The 17,212-nt window shown below is 45.0% G+C and overlaps 1 protein-coding gene across 2 annotated transcripts in view; it reads right to left on the minus strand.

The window, feature by feature from the left end:
- The window catches only part of LOC129702392 (oligophrenin-1-like), a 276,035-nt gene that overhangs the window by 47,619 nt on the left and 211,204 nt on the right, over positions 1–17,212 (minus strand). For both annotated transcript variants that reach the window (XM_055644172.1, XM_055644171.1), the window contains exons 20-22: positions 15,373–15,717; positions 11,270–11,432; positions 4,635–4,685 (exon numbers count right to left, since the gene is read on the minus strand). In XM_055644172.1, the coding sequence (XP_055500147.1) occupies positions 4,635–4,685; positions 11,270–11,432; positions 15,373–15,717 (559 nt within the window). The remainder of the gene's footprint in view (positions 1–4,634; positions 4,686–11,269; positions 11,433–15,372; positions 15,718–17,212) is intronic.

A 17,212-nucleotide genomic window follows, 5' to 3' on the forward strand; every position in this document is an offset into this window, starting at 1 on the left:
TAAATTAGGTGCAGGAGTAGGTCATTCGGCCCTTCAAGTCTGCACCACCATTCAATATGATCATGGCTGATCATCCAACAGTATCCCGTACCTGCCTTCTCTCCATACCCTCTGATCCCCTTAGCCTAAGGGCCACATCTAACTCCCTCTTAAATATAGCCAATGAACTGGCCTCAACTACCCTCTGTGGCAGAGAGTTCCAGAGATTCACCACTCTCTGTGTATAAAATGTTTTTCTCATCTCGGTTTTAAAGGATTTCCCCCTTATCCTTAAACTGTGACCCCTTGTCCTGGACTTCCCCAACATCGGGAACAATCTTCCTGCATCTAACCTGTCCAACCCCTTAAGAATTTTGTAAGTTTCTATAAGATCCCCTCTCAATCGCCTAAATTCTAGAGAGTATAAACCAAGTCTATCCAGTCTTTCTTCATAAAATAGTCCTGACATCCCAGGAATCCCTGGTGAACCTTCTCTGCACTCCCTCTATGGCAATAATGTCCTTCCTCAGATTTGGAGACCAAAACTGTACGCAATACTCCAGGTGTGGTCTCACCAAGACCCTGTACAACTGCAGTAGAACCTCCCTGCTCCTATACTCAAATCCTTTTGCTATGAAAGCTAACATACCATTCGCTTTCTTCACTGCCTACTGCACCTGCATGCCTACTTTCAATGACTGGTGTACCATGACACCCAGGTCTCGCTGCATCTCCCCTTTTCCTAATCGGCCACCATTTAGATAATAGTCTGCTTTCCTGTTTTTGCCACCCAAATGGATAACCTCACATTTATCCCCATTATACTGCATCTGCCAAACATTTGCCCACTCACCCAGCCTATCCAAGCCACCTTGCAGTCTCCTAGCATCCTCCTCACAGCTAACACTGCCCCCCAGCTTAGTGTCATCCGCAAACTTGGAGATATTGCCTTCAATTCCCTCATCCAGATCATTAATTTATATTGTAAATAGCTGGGGTCCCAGCACTGAGCCTTGCGGTACCCCACTAGTCACTGCCCGCCATTGCGAAAAGGACCCGTTTACTCCTACTCTTTGCTTCCTGTTTGCCAGCCAGTTCTCTATCCACATCAATACTGAACCCCCAATGCCGTGTGCTTTAAGTTTGTATACTAATCTCTTATGTGGGACCTTGTCGAAAGCCTTCTGGAAGTCTAGATACACCACATCCACTGGGTTCTCCCCTATCCACGCTACTAGTTACATCCTCGAAAAATTCTATAAGATTCGTCAGACATGATTTACCTTTCGTAAATCCATGCTGACTTTGTCCAATGATTTCACCACTTTCCAAATGTGCTGCTATCCCATCTTTAATAACTGACTCTAGCAGTTTCCCCACTACCGATGTTAGACTAACTGGTCTGTAATTCCCCGTTTTCTCTCTCCCTCCCTTCTTAAAAAGTGGGGTTACGTTTGCTACCCGCCAATCCTCAGGAACTACTCCAGAATCTAAAGAGTTTTGAAAGATTATTTCAACAACTAAGTTACAGAGATAGGTTGAATAAGTTAGGTCTTTATTCTCTGGAGCGCAGAAGGTTAAGGGGGGACTTGATAGAGGACTTTAAAATGATGAGAGGGATAGACAGAGTTGATGTGGACAAGCTTTTCCCTTTGAGAATAGGGAAGATTCAAACAAGAGGACATGACTTCAGAATTAAGGGACAGAAGTTTAGGGGTAACATGAGGGGAACTTCTTTACTCAGAGAGTGGTAGCGGTGTGGAATGAGCTTCCAGAGGAAGTGGTGTCGGCAGGTTCGTTGGTATCATTTAAAAATAAATTGGATAGGCATATGGATGAGAAGGGAATGGAGGGTTATGGTATGAGTGCAGGCAGGTGGGACTAAGGGAAAAAAGTTGTTCGGCACGGACTTGTAGGGCCGAGATGGCCTGTTTCCGTGCTGTAATTGTTATATGGTTATATGGTTAATGCATCCACTATTTCTGGAGCTACTTCCTTAAGTACTCTGGGATTTATCGGCCTTTAATCCATTCAATTTACCCAACACCACTTCCCGACTAACCTGGATTTCACTCAATTCCTCCAACTCCTTTGCTATTTCCGGCAGATTATTTATGTCTTCCTTAGTGAAGACGGAACCAATGTAGTTATTCAATTGGTCTGCCATATCCTTGTTCCCCATGATCAACCTGTTTCTGACTGCAAGGGACCTACATTTGTTTTAACTAATCTCTTTCTTTTCACATATCTATAAAACTTTTGCAGTCAGTTTTTATGTTCCCTGCCAGTTTTCTTTCATAATCTATTTTTCCTTTCCTAATTAAGCCCTTTGTCCTCCTCTGCTGGTCTCTGAATTTCTCCCAGTCCTCTGGTATGCTGCTTTTTCTGGCTAATTTGTACGCATCATCCTTCGCTTTGATGCTATCCCTGATTTCCCTTGCTATCCACGGATGCACTACCTTCCCTGATTTATTCTTTTGCCAAACTGGGATGAACAATTTTTGTAGTTCATCCATGCAGTCTTTAAATGTCTTCCATTGCATATTCACCTTCAACCCTTTTAGAATTAATTGCTAGTCAATCTTGGCCAATTCACGTCTCATACCCTCAAAGTTACCTTTCTTTAAGTTCAGAACCATTGTTTCTGAATTAATAATGTCACTCTCCATCCTAATGAAGAACTCACCCATATTATGGTCACTCTTGCCCAAGGGGGCACGTACAACAAGACTGCTAACTAACCCTTCCTCATTACCCAATACCCAGTCTAAAATAGCCTGCTCTCTCGTTGGTTCCTCTACATGTTGATTTAGATAACTATCCCGCATACATTCCAAGAAATCCTCTTCCTCAGCACCCCTGCCAATTTGATTCACCCAATCTATATGTAGATTGAAGTCACCCATTATATCTGTTTTGCCTTTGTTGCACGCATTTCTAATTTCCTGTTTGATACCATCTCCAACTTCACTACTACTGTTAGGTGGCCTGTACACAACACTCACCAGCGTTTTCTGCCCCTTAGTGTTTAGCAGCTCTACCATACCGATTCCACATCCTCCAAACTAATGTCCTTCCTTTCCATTGCGTTAATCTCCTCTCTAACCAGTAACGCTATCCCACCTCCTTTTCCTTTCTCTCTATCCCTCCTGAATATTGAATATCCCTGGATGTTCAGCTCCCAGCCTTGGTCACCCTGGAGCAATGTCTCCGTGATCCCAACTATATCATAATCATTAATGGCTATCTGCATGTTCAACTCATCCACCTTATTACGAATACTCCTTGCATTGAAACACAAAGCCTTCAGGCTTGTTTTTACAACGCTCTTACCCCTTATACAATTAATATTGAAAAGTGGCCCTTTTTGATTTTGACATCTCCCACCTGCAGATGGTCCTGTACAACACAGGAGGTCTAGTGTGCCCCTGCCCATCCAAATAAATCCACTTTTGTGTTCGCAGCTTTGAAAATTACGCTTAAGCATGTGCCCATCAAGATACTTCTTTGAAATGCAATGGTTTTTACCACTTCCACCTTCTTGGCATATTCTAGGACTCCAGCTCGAAAGAAGTCTCTCAACTTCTTCCAAACATCCTTGACTATTAACAGCAAGCTTTCTGTACTACCTGCTCACCACTGTAATCCACCACCTCCACCACAACTGAACACACTTCAGTTAAAGGACAGCTGAAATAAAAAAGACATCAGAGCAGCAGCACAGCAGGTGGGAAGTCAATGTGATCAATGTTAATTACTTTCCACTACAACCTTTCAACAACCTTGCTCACACGATGTACAGAAAAACCACAGCCTACGATGAAAACAATAGCTTCCTCACCTTCCTCAGAAACATTGTGGTTAGACCTCCATCTGCGCCTACTGTTCCCAATCTATGTTACCCATTAATAATTACTGTACATGCAACATCTCAGTGGATATAAATTAATGTCAGCAGCTAATCCAAAAGGGCTTCTAACACAGCTCCATTATACAGATTGCCAGGAGTTATTCCCCAGGGATTTCAAGGGTTCTACCAATTAGTCACTGTTATTCCAGTGAAAAGGTTGAAGGGAAGATCCTGTTTTTTTGGATAGTGTTTTCCATCAGATTTAAGCCAAAGTTACAGTGGGCAATCTGAGGGACCCCTGAAGAATGTCATGGCAGGTCTTTCCCCCAAACAGGAAGTACCCAGCCTGAGTGCATCCCCTAGGTATGGTAGCCAAGATCAGTCACTTTGCAGCAGAGGGAGAATAAAACCTTCAGTGCTCTGTCCACTGCCCGCCAAGAAATGCCGCAACACTTGGCCCAGGCGGCAAAGCAGCTTCCCAAACTTTCTGTAATTCTAAGCAATTATTTATAAGTGAAGTGAGCGCAACACTAGCCAATTTGTTCAACCTCAAGATTTATACAGCAGAACGCTCGATTTGGTTGGAACCTCAGCACAAGTCACACTGAGCAGTCAAGTTCACTTCAAAAATCCATCGATTAAGTCTCCCTTGTACAATGTATTCATCCCTCCAACACTGGTACAGAATAAATCCTGCAGAATAATATTGCAGGAGATCTTTTGGAAACAAAAAATATATATATACGGTATATACACAGGAGGCATCAATTACATCTGAGCATCAATAGTAATCATTGTCTCTTACCTGCCTGATACTCTAGCAGCCTTTTCAAAAAACTTGGCTCTGGAAGCAACCCTATAAAGTAAAACAGTACAGTCTAAGTATTCCCTTGCAAAAGGCTAACCATCATAAAACCAACAGGAAAGATTCTGGCTCTATGTTCCAATGGCTGGCTGCCTAGAACTGCAGCAGAACCCCACTCAGTCCCGGGTATATGTGAAATGTTTCTTTTAAAGACACAAATCAAATAGCACATCTGTGGAACGGTTGCCTACACATGCCAGCCTCAGAATTAATCACACCCCAAAAACCAAAGGCTACTATTTTGTCACATTTCTATGTGTCACAGTTCTGTGCGTGGGAGTCCCGTAGACTCCTTGCGGACCGGGCATGTGTTCCTGACTCTGGAGCTGAAGTATTACTTATCCAGAAACTGCTTTTAAAGACAGCATGTGGGCCAGAGAGAGAGAGCAAGAAAAAATAATCAGCTTTCAATTTCTTTCAAAGAAGCGTTTTTAATTTTGTTGACCCATTTGGACTGAAATTCAAAACCCAAAGCAAATAGAGAGAGAAAACAAAATCACAAGGATCTACATGATGTACTAGATAATTTAAGCTTGGAAAGTCCCCCAAAAAGAAATTCATTGTGACTTTTACCACACACACACACACACACACACACCCCTAACTCCTATTCCAAAAAAATGTTCAATGTAAAAGCCAAGTACTGGAAGATAGTCCAGCCAAAAGTGGAGGCTGGGTAGATGTGACGGGGGTGTGGGTGATAGGGGTGGAGTGTGGAAGGTGGTGCAGAGCTGTTGGAGTTAATGGAAAGGAGACGTTGGAAAGAGTGGACAACATCAAAGGCAAAGATCACAGAACGCAGTGAGTGGAACAAGACGTCAATCCGCACGCGGTTACTACGGCTTGCCCAAATGTGGATATCAGTTCCGGACTTGGCCCCTCGTAACCTCTCACCTTGTAGCCGGCCAGGCTGCACGATCGCACGCCAGTCGGTGGTTTCGCAAAATTCAACATGAGCAGAGTGGAGGGGAAATAGGAAAACAAAAACAAGGAGAACAGGAGGAACCAAGTGAGATGGTGAAGCCTCATTGGAGATGGAGTCCAAATCCAGGTCATTCATATTTGGTGCAAATCTCTTTGCTGGTGAGGAGGGAGCTGTACTATGGATCATGATGGACCAATTTCAAGCTCCTTCCTGCTTTTGGAAATGGGATTGGTGCGATAATTGAGTTAGCACAAAGTCACACTTTGGGAGCAGAATAAACAGCAGCATGAAGAACTGCAAGTTACAGAGGAGGGAGGGAAAGAAGTAGAAATTGTTAGAAACAACCTTGAAGAGGCAATGTATCTGCTTCTGTAAGATCTGGTGCGTAAACTCCCAAGTTTGTGAATTTGACCACCAGGTTCAAGAGCAGCTTTCTCCCCAAACTATCATTGTGCTCATGAACACTGCACAATACAAACCTCAACTATGAACGGTGGACTGTCTTTGATTACACTGAGGGCTTTGCTGCAACAGTATTTGGTTTATTGATTTATTAAACTTTTGTTTTTTACGTGTTATATCTCTGTGTATTATGTTTACAGGCCAGTTCTGCTGCAGCAAGTCGGGGCACAGTGGCGCAGTGGTAGAGTTGCTCCCTTACAGCGCCAGAGACCCGGCTTCAATCTTGACTGTGTTATCTGTAAAGAGTTTGTATTTCTCCCTGTGGCTGCGTGGATTTATTTACTCACACAATCCGAAGACATCCAGATTTGTAGGTCAATTGCCTTCGGTAAAATTGTATATTGTCACTAGTGTGTAGGATGGTGCTAATGTAAGGGGTGATCGCTGGTTGGGGCGGACTCAGTGAGCTGAAGGGCCTGTTTCTGTGCTCTCTCTCTCTAAATGAAAGTCTAAAGTAAAAATGGAATTGTTCTGTTATCAGTACATGTGATAGTTAAACACTCTTGAACGACATTTCGTTCAGACCGTAAGGTCTGAATGACAAATAAAGGATCTAATTCTAATTGACAAGGGTAAAGCAGTGGATGTTGTCTATATGGACTTTAGTAAGGCCTTTGACAAGGTTCCTCATGGGAGGTTGGTTAAGAAGGTTCAACTGTTGGGTATAAATGCAGGAGTAGCAAGATGGATTCAACAGTGGCTGAATGGGAGATGCCAGAGGGTAATGGTGGATGGTTGTTTGTCGGGTTGGAGGCAGGTGACTAGTGGGGTGCCTCAGGGATCGGTGTTGGGTCCTTTGTTGTTTGTCATGTACATCAATGATCTGGATGAAGGTGTGGTAAATTGGATTAGTAAGTATGCAGATGATACCAAGATTGTGGATAAGGAAGAGGATGTTGTGGATAATGAAGAGGATTTCCAAAGTCTACAGAGTGATTTAGGCCATTTGGAAAAATGGGCTGAAAGATGGCAGATGGAGTTTAATGCTGATAAATGTGAGGTGCTACACCTTGGCAGGACAAATCAAAATATAACGTACATGGTAAATGGTAAATTGAAGAATACAGTTGAACAGAGGGATCTGGGAATAACTGTGCATAGTTCCTTGAAGTTGGAATCTCATATAGATAGGGTGGTAAAGAAAGCTTTTGGTATGCTAGCCTTTATAAATCAGAGCATTGAGTAAAGAAGCTGGGATGTAATGTTAAAATTGTACAAGGCATTGGTGAGACAAATCTGGAGTATGGTGTACAATTTTGGTCGCCCCATTATAGGAAGGATGTCAACAAAATAGAGAGAGTACAGAGGAGATTTACTAGAATGTTGCCTGGGTTTCAACAACTAAGTTACAGAGAAAGGTTGAATAAGTTAGGTCTTTATTCTCTGGAGCGCAGAAAGTTAAGGGGGGACTTGATAGAGGTCTTTAAAATGATGAGAGGGATAGACAGAGTTGATGTGGACAAGCTTTTCCCTTTGAGAGTAGGGAAGATTCAAACAAGAGGACATGACTTCAGAATTAAGGGACAGAAGTTTAGGGGTAACATGAGGTGAACTTCTTTACTCAAAAAGTGGTTGCGGTGTGGAATGAGCTTCCAGTGGAAGTGGTGGAGGCAGGTTCGTTGGTATCATTTAAAAATAAATTGGATAGGCATATGGATGAGAAGGGAATGGAGGGCTATGGTATGAGTGCAGGCAGGTGGGACTAAGGGAAAAAAGTTGTTCGGCACGGACTTGTAGGGCCGAGATGGCCTGTTTCCGTGCTGTAATTGTTATATGGTTTATATGGTTATAATTGAAGTTTGGGGAAGTTTGATAAACTAAGCTTGTTTACAACCACTTTCAACATAGTTTTTAACCATTTGCCTCTATTCCCCTCCCTCTCCTGTAACTTGTAGTTCAGCCCCAAATTCTAGACTTTAGCTTGGCCGTAAACTTTGAGCAATTTTCTAATTTATGAATTTTTATTACTGGATATGGGAACATTTTGATCTGGAAAATTGCAGTAAATGAATTGTCAACTTACAGGTCATTTAATTCATTACATGGAAGTTCAAAATGAAAATGGCAAGCTAAATATGTGTCCAGTGGAGTGGGAAGCTGTTGTTCCTAAATTCTCAGACATTACCCTGCAGTTGAGCACCGCGTTAGTTAGGCTTGGGAATCAAGTGGTTAACAATGGAATGTAACAGGCTGAACAATCTTCTCAGGCACAGGTGGAGTTGGAGAAATACAGGGGGCAATCTTCGATGAAATCTTGAAGTAACAAGGTGATAATTACATCGACATATGGAACTGCAGATGCCGGTTTACATAAACAACACATAAAGTGCAGGGAAGTAACTCGGGCAGTAATTACATCATCGTCTTTGAGGAGCTTTAAAGCTCCAAGCAAAGGCAACGCAGGGAAACATCTTGGGGTGAGGCTCAATGCATGGCTAGTCTCACTGAGCAAAACAGGCCAGTTATTGGGTTTCACACCTACAACTGGTAGATTCCACTGTTTACGAATCTTATGCTTTCACAGCTGCTTGGGAAAACCATTAAACCAAGTTTAACATGCAGCTCTGAAGTGATGTTGCATTCAAACATACCCGTTGAAAAAAAAGAGAAAGTCACATTTGAATCAAATCAGCAGTAGACAATAAAAGAAAATTGCAATGAAGCAAAATAACCTACATTCACACAATGCACACTTCATTTCCTCCAAAGCCAAATTCTTACTGTGTGTGTTGGCTGGATAGATGGGATTTAACTGCATACAGTAAAGGATGAAAACAGTCACTGGCAAACTGACCTGTACTCAAAAGGAATGAGACTGTAAATGTGTTTACAATCTTCGTTCCTTTTTTGTAAAAAAAAAGGACCTAGCTATTCATAGCCTTTTTCTACTGCATGCCATCTCTTGATCTCAAAGGTCAAGGGTTTAAATCAGCCCCAGAATTCTGGGATGAAGAGGTAATGTTGGATGATTTGAACAACTAATAGTCATCTGCCTCCAAAAATGGCTTGTGATTGGGATTAGAAAACCAAATGAGCTATAGGGAGTAGTTGAGCAGGCTAGGATTCTATTCCTTGGACCGCAGGAGGATAAGGGATGATCCTATAGAGATGTACAGAGTCACGAGAGGAATAGATTGTGTCAATGCACAGTTCCTTGCCAAGTGTAGGGGAATCAAGATCCAGGCGACATTGGTTTAAGATGAGGGAGGAAAAATTTAATAGGAACCTTTCTCACACAGAGGGTGGCGGGTGTATGGGGCGAGCTGCCAGCAGGGGTAGTTGAGGCAGGTAGTATTGAGATGTTTGAGGAACATTTGAATAAGTACATGGATGGATAGGACAAGTTTAGAGGGATATGGGCCAAATGCAGGCAGGTGGGACTAGTGTAGGCACCAGTCTGAAGAAGGGTTTCGGCCCGAAACGTTGCCTATTTCCTTCGCTCCATAGATGCTGCTGCACCCGCTGAGTTTCTCCAGCTTTTTTGTGTACCTTCGATTCTCCAGCATCTGCAGTTCCTTCTTAAACACTAGTGTAGGCATGTTGGGACATGTTGGGACATGTTGGGACATGTTGGGACATGTTGGTCTGAGTGGGCAAGTTGGGCCGAAGGGCCTGTTTGCACACTATATGACTCTATGAAAGTGCCTAATCAGAGGAGACTAGCCGTTTACCACGAGTGGCAACTCACAACCCACTTGGGTGGCCTTGGATTCACTCTGCAGACCAGAGGACTATTTTACACTCATTTTGCACCATTTCTAAGTGATCCGGCTTCAGTAATACCCATGGACATGTGTCAAAGACTACCTGCTAAATGAGACCAGAGCAATGACTGTCATCATGGACATTGCTCAAAATATAAGGTTTTATCAGTAATGCAAACATGTTTGAGGCAAATGTGCAGTTGCTATGTTGTTTAAAGGATCAACTGAAGTTCAATTAGAATAAAAATGAATTTTAATTTTTTTAAGTGGATCGGTTATGATTGTATGCTATTCATACTATGATCCACTGACCTATTCTGGCAGGCTTTATAGGTGTTATGTACTCTTATTTACCCTCAAGTTTGTATTTTCTCAGGCATCCTTCCCACTATATTTTCTTCCCTCCCATGACCCAACCTCATTCCCTTCAACCCACAGTACCTTTTGGTTCTACATTCCACTCTCCCATTTTCCCACCTCATCACAGTCTGCCATGTGCATCCTTTTGCCTTCTCCACGTACACCACCTCTAGCTGTGGTTATACCTTCACCTTCACCCCCCACCCCCCCCCCCCCCCACCCCCCCCCCCCCCCCCCCCCCCCCCCCCCACCGCCACCCACCTGGCTCAACTTCCAACCAATCCCTCCACACCCAAATCTACATCGCACTTGCTAGTTCTTGCCCCACCACTTCCCCTTGCCCCTGTCTCCTCTCTACTCCTGCAGTCTGACCCAAAATGTCATCTGTTCATTTCCCTCAACAGATGTTGCCAGATGTGCTGAGTTCCTCCAGCAATCTGTTATTACTCAAGGTTCCCATATCGGGAGTATCTTGTATCTCCCCGCTATCTTCCTTTGGTGACTACTTCCCCCATCATTGTCACCTTTCTCTTCACCCTTTGCCTCCTAATCCCCTGCTCCATCTTCAGTAATCTTTAGACTTGAGAGATACAGCACGGAACCAGACCCTTCGCCCAGCATTAGCGCCAACCAGTGACCATCCGTACACTAGCACTATCCTACACACTAGGAACAATTTACAATGTTTTACCAAAGCCAATTAACCTACAAACCCGTACATCTTTGTACTGTGGGAGGAAACTGGAGCACCTGGAGAAAACCCATGTGGTCACAGGAAGGACGTACAAACTTCGTACAGCCAGCACCTGTAGTCAGGAGCGAACCAAGGTATCTGGTGCTGTCAGGCAGCAACTCTACCACTACACCACTGTGCCTCCCTTATCTGCCATATATCCCCCTGCTAAGTCGGCCTTGGTTTCAATAGTCCAACTTGGTTAAATTTGATGGAGTGCAAAAGGAAGGGGAGGATGAATACAAGAAAAAGTGCAAGGAACGGCAGATGCAAACCCGAGCTAGCCAAGGGTATAGTTGGCCTGTAAAGGTCAGCCAGAATATCCAAGCATGATTTAGGTCACTTGGGCAGGACAAGAGGAGGTGGAAGATTGACGGGAAGCCGAGCTTACACTGATGGTGGGGTGTCTTCCATGCTGCTGGGAGGCTCCATTCTCAGCGGTGGAGGGACCTTATCCCGACTAGGAGGATCCGGTGGTCTCATGGGCGGCCGCTGTAGACCTGACGAACTCCTCTCATGGTGGGGCCGATGTACATTAACGTTACTATAATCACCTGAAAACAAGAGAGATGAATAACTCATCGTACCCAAGTACACTATTGTCACTGAGAAATACTGCTCCCAACTAAAAGGTACCTTGCCAACCAAACAGGTACACTCTCCAATTTCGGAAGACAAGCTTCAACTGTTACATTAATTTTCCCACATCCAACATCCCTTTCCCACACCACCCATCCAGTGCCACTTACTAATATCTTTAATTGGATTAAAAATTCCCCCTCAGCCCTTCAGTCTTTCAAACCTAACAATCACTTGTTTGGTAAAAACACGGTGCTGGTGGAACTCAGCCAGTCTGGCAGCATCTGTGGAGAATGGACAGGAGACTTTTGAGTCAGGATCCTTCTTCAGACTGATTGCAGTAGGATTCTCACTACAATCAGTCTGGAGGGGGATCTGGAACTGAAACGTTGCCTCTCCATTTCCTCAACAGATGCTGCCCGACCTGCTGTGTTGGTCCTGCACTTTGTATTTACTCAAGATTCCAGCACCTGCAGTTCCTTGTATTGACATTCACCTGTTTGGTTTCAGGTTCAGTTATTCATAAAAGAACCAATGGGTAAAATAGTACACACACGCGCAAGCACGCACACACGCACGCGTTCACGCACACACGCACGCACGCACACACACACGCACACACACACACGCCCAGACACACGCATGCACACGCACGCATACGCACACGCGCGCACGCACACGGACGCACGCACACACACGCATGCACACACACACACACACGCACACACACGCACGCACACATGCACACACGCACGCACACACACGCACGCACACGCACACACACACACACACACACGCACACACACACGCATACGCACACAGACAAACGTGCTTCAACCCAATGGGCAGGATTGTTGTGTTTACCACTGTATCCCCGTGACAACCTCCTCAGCACCAGCATGGAGACTGAGAGGTTTAGGCCTGTCCTACTTGGGCGTCATTTGCGCGTCACGCAAAATCCTGGGGCGCCGCGCGCTCACCGCGCATCACTGCATACGTCTCCACGTCTCACCATGCGCGCGTCGTGGCGCATAAATTATGTTGCGTAAATGACGCGCAAGTAACACCCAAGTGGGACAGGCCCTTTACATAACCACACTGGGCGCTGCTTCCCACCACACCTCCTTCCATCAACATTGGTCAAATAATTTCCTCATTAGACACAAAATGCTGGAATAACTCAGCGGGACAAGCTACATCTCTGGAGGGAAGGAATGGGTGATCCTTCTTCAGACTTCTCAACCCGAATCGTCACCCATTACTTCTCCAGGGATTCTCCTTGTCTCGCTGAGTTACTCCAGCATTTTGTGTCTATCTTCAGTATAAACCAGTATCTGCAATTCCTTTCTATGCATTTCCTCATTAGCCCAGCACCACTTTGTAGCTCCTCTATCCATATCAAGCTGAACTCTGTTAAATTAACAGAGGTCAAAGCCCAGGGCATCTAATCAACATTGCTCTTTGAGCTTAGTGAGAGACGACATATGTCCACTGATGCCCCTCAACCTTCCTTGCCATTGTTTTATATTCATCTTATCTTCAGTCACACTAAGAGCAACCTCACCAATAACAAGCAAATTGTTTAGCAGCATTTCAAAGTTAGAGACTACATGCTTGAACGTTCAGGATTCCATGTGTGGTTTAAGTTTAGTTTAGTTTAATTATTTAGAGAGACAGCGCAGAAACAAGCCCTTCGGCCCACCGAGTCAGCGCCAACCAGCGATCCGCAAACACTAACACTATCCTACACCCACTAGGGACAATTTACTATTTTACCAAAGCCAATTAACCTACAAACCTGTACGCCTTTGGAATGTGGGAGGAAACCGGAGAAACCCGGTCATGGGGAGAAAGTATAAACTCCATACCGACAGCACCCGTAGTCAGGATCGAACCCGAATCACTAGCGGTGTAAGGCAGCAACTCTACTGCTGCTCCACCGTTTTGTTAAGTAAGTGGAGAAAATCTCTGCTCTTCATTGAGCTGAGAAGCTGCAATCCTCTGTGTACAAGTGACAATGTGTGAATTTGGTAGATCAGGTTGAAATAGTCAGAGCGCTGGTGAAAGTACCCAAGGAGAATGAGTGTGAAGAGGGAGCTGTGATCCTAGTAGCTGAGATTGGCTCACACCCCAGTCAGCTGAAGACCACCCCAATGGATGGCAAAATATCAAACTAAACCTGCTCTCCAGCAGTGTTTCATTACAGCCTTGTCGTGTTGATGAGTTACCAGAAAACATCCAGGGTCACAATTTGAGAACACAAGGTTTTGCTCTTAATTCATATTGCGTGTCCAGTACTTGAATCTGCAATGGGAACTGGAGGTTTCAAGCCAGCACTAAGTTGTATTGAAATCTATTTGCACCCATTGTGTGTCGACGGTGCTGTTATTGGGGTCACTTTTGCCAGCCGTAATGGGGACAGTTTTCGAGGAATATTCAAAAATGAAAAGCAAAAAATCAGCATGATGGTATTCGGAACATTTAGCATGTTGCTCTGCCAGCAGGAGCAGTGCGAATGCACGCCAGGTTCTATAATTGAAAAGGGTTTTGTAGCATTAGATCAATATTGTCCAATATAACTTATAATAAACCAGACACCCATATGAACATGAGAATTGTTTCATCCACATACACCATGCCTGACTGACCCTTCTTCCCCCAATACATTTCTCCACTCTATGTCTAACCAGACAAATTGTATCCAATCGCCCCCTCCCCTCCTATTACCCCAACCCATTCTGCACACTAAACACCATCTACCCTCCGAGGGCGGCACGGTGGCGCTGCGGTAGAGTTGCTGCCTTACAGCGCTTTCAACGCCAGAGATGCAGGTTCAGTTCCGATTGCGGGTGCTCTCTGTACAGAGTTTGTACGTTCACCCCGTGTCCGTGTGGGTTTTCTCTGAGATCTTCGGTTTCCTCCCACACTCCAAAGGCGTACTGGTTTGTAGGTTCAATGGCTTTGGTATAAAGGTAAATTGTCCTTAGTGTGTAGGATAGTGTCAGCAGCGGGGATCGCTGGTCGGTGGGGACACAGTAGGCCAAATGGCCGTTCTGCACTGCATCTAAACTACACTACCCTCAGTGTACCCTGTGGGGCCTGCCCGTCAGCGATCGAGCTCCCAAGCAGTCATTCCAAACGGTCAAAAGGACACAAAGTGTTGGAGTAACTCAGCAGGTCAGGCAGCATCACTGGAGAACATGGGCAGGTGATGTTTTGGGTCAAGACTTTTCAAAAGGTCAAATGGTCTCAGTGATAGATTCACACATACAATCCTGGACACTTCCACGGCACCAACCATGATCATCAATGTCACACTGCATGTCAAAAACCAAAGAGGCAAAGCACATACAACCAGAACCACTTGGGCTTCCATAAATACACCCTAACATTCTAATAACCACCACGCTAAAGGGTTGACGTAACCTTGTATATACTGTGTACACAAGGCAGGAGATGAGGAAGCCTTTAACTATATTTAAGAAACAAAGAACTGCAGATGCTGGTTTCTAGCAAAGACAGACACAAAGTGCTGGAGTCACTCTGTGAGTAATGAACTATATTTACAGTTACCTCCACCAGATTTGGAGATGGACGTGTGCCCAAAGTACCATTGCATTGGCATCGGCCAGGATCACAGTCCCAGCCTGTCATCACCCTCTTGTCCCTAAAAGAGAGTTAAACAATTCTGTACCTGTTCCAATCGTTGGAACTAAGGGCAAAGGTGATTTACTGAAATAAAATTCCTTTCTTGGTCACATTTGATTTTGTTACAGTTCAATTCAATTTAAAATGGTGAAATGAGTCAGGCAGGGGCTTAGGAAAGGAATGAGGTTTCTTTCCAATGTATTAATAGAGATGGTAAAGTTAATATTCCATGCCCGTCCAACGTTAATGCGTATCAAATGCATTTACCATCATCAGTGTAAAACATTTTGGAAGAAAGTGCCTTTGATTGAAAGGATGATGCTCGAGAGACACCGGCAGAGGTCTGGTCTGGCACAAGTGCCCCATTTACAAACTTTGGCCCCATCTTTAGACCGCCTTCTTTCAATTTTGGTGCAGGTTTTCCTCCGTCCATCTCTGAGTTCTGGCTGCCGGCAGCGTATCGAGCAGGAGCCTCGACGTCTGCCGCACGCACACTGCCCAGGATTGGCCTCGTCGATCGCTGCAGTGGGATTGGGCTGGGGGGGGAGCCCACAATGCCCAGCTCCAGATGATGGCCTCCATTTGCATTTTGGTTTGCGTTCCCTGCGCCACCTGTAAAACAACAAAGGCAGTCAACATTACGGGCACAAGAGCTTGAAGTGTGCTTGCAAACCAAGTGAACAGGTCCTCCTCCTTTTTCTTTTTTTTTAAATCAAAAAATGTGTTCAGTTATTAAAAAATAATATTGACACTACAATAAAACAAGCCAGAACCCACCACCATAATACAATACAAACATATATCCATAATAAACTACTATAAACTATGATACAATCCTTGAGGATACATTCAACACTCTGCGGAGCCCAGCGGTCCCGGAACTCCCTCAGGGTGCCCGTGGACAGGGCGTATTCCTTTCCTAACCGCACCCGGGCACGGACGTAACCCCGGAAAAGAGGCAGGCAGCTGGCTCGGGTAGAGCCCTCCGCCGCCTGGCGCCGTGACTCGTGGATGGCCAGCTTGGCCAGGCCCAGGAGCAACCCAACCAGGACATCTTCAGCCCTACCCTCTACCCTACGCACAGGGTGTCCAAAGATGAGGATGGTGGGTGCAAAATGCAGCCAGAAGGCAAGGAGCAGCCCCTTTAGATATTCAAACAGTGGCTACAGCCTCACGCACTCCATGTACACGTGGTACACAGACTCTTCCAGCCCGCAAAGGTGGCAGGTGGCTGGCGAGTCTGTGAACCGCGAGAGAAACAGGTTGCAGGGAACAGCTCGGTGCAATACCCTCCACCCCAGGTCCCCAATGTAGAGGGGGAGAATAGGTCCTCCTCCTGGGATGAACAATCCCAGGCTGGGTCATGTACGTTTACAGAGTTAATAGGAACACAGATCCGGAATCTATACTGCATCCGTTCCCCAAATTCCTGCTGCAAGGAAGAACTTTATAGGAAGCAATTAAAAGTAAATCTCTTAGCTGACAGTTAAGAAAAAGCCATATTATTCAATCACAAAACATTTCCCCTTGGTTAGACTATGCCACCCAGGGCAGCACAGTGGCGCAGCAGTAGAGTTGCTGTCTTACAGCGCCAGAGATCCAGTGTGGACTTTGTACGTTCTCCCTGTGACTGCTTGGGTTTTTTCTCCAGTTTCCTCCCACATTCCAGGGATGTGCAGGTCTATAGGTTCATTGTAAATTGCCACTAGTGTGTAGGATGCAAAATTGGGATAACATAGAAGGTGTACGGGTGACTGCTGGTCCTGTGGAATCGGTGAGCCAAAGGGCCTGTTTCCATGCTACATCTCTAAACCAAACTAAATTAAATCAGCTACGCCTCTATCCCAGCTGTTCTAAGGTTCGATCCTGACCTCAGGTGCTGTCTGTACAGTTTTTGCCCATTTTGCTTGTGGCCACATGGGATTTCTCCGGGTGTTCTGGTTTAAGCCTACATTCCAAAGTCATGCAGGTTTGTAGGTTAATTCGCTTCCATAAACTATCCCGAGTGTGTAAGAATAGAACTAGTGTATCGCTGGTCAGTGCAGTCTCAGTGGGCCAAAGGGCCCACTTCCATGCTGTATCTCTCAGCTCAATTATACAGCACATA

This window comes from Leucoraja erinacea, chromosome 12 (assembly GCF_028641065.1).
Source record: "Leucoraja erinacea ecotype New England chromosome 12, Leri_hhj_1, whole genome shotgun sequence".
In the NCBI taxonomy this organism is placed as follows: Eukaryota; Metazoa; Chordata; class Chondrichthyes; order Rajiformes; family Rajidae; genus Leucoraja; species Leucoraja erinaceus.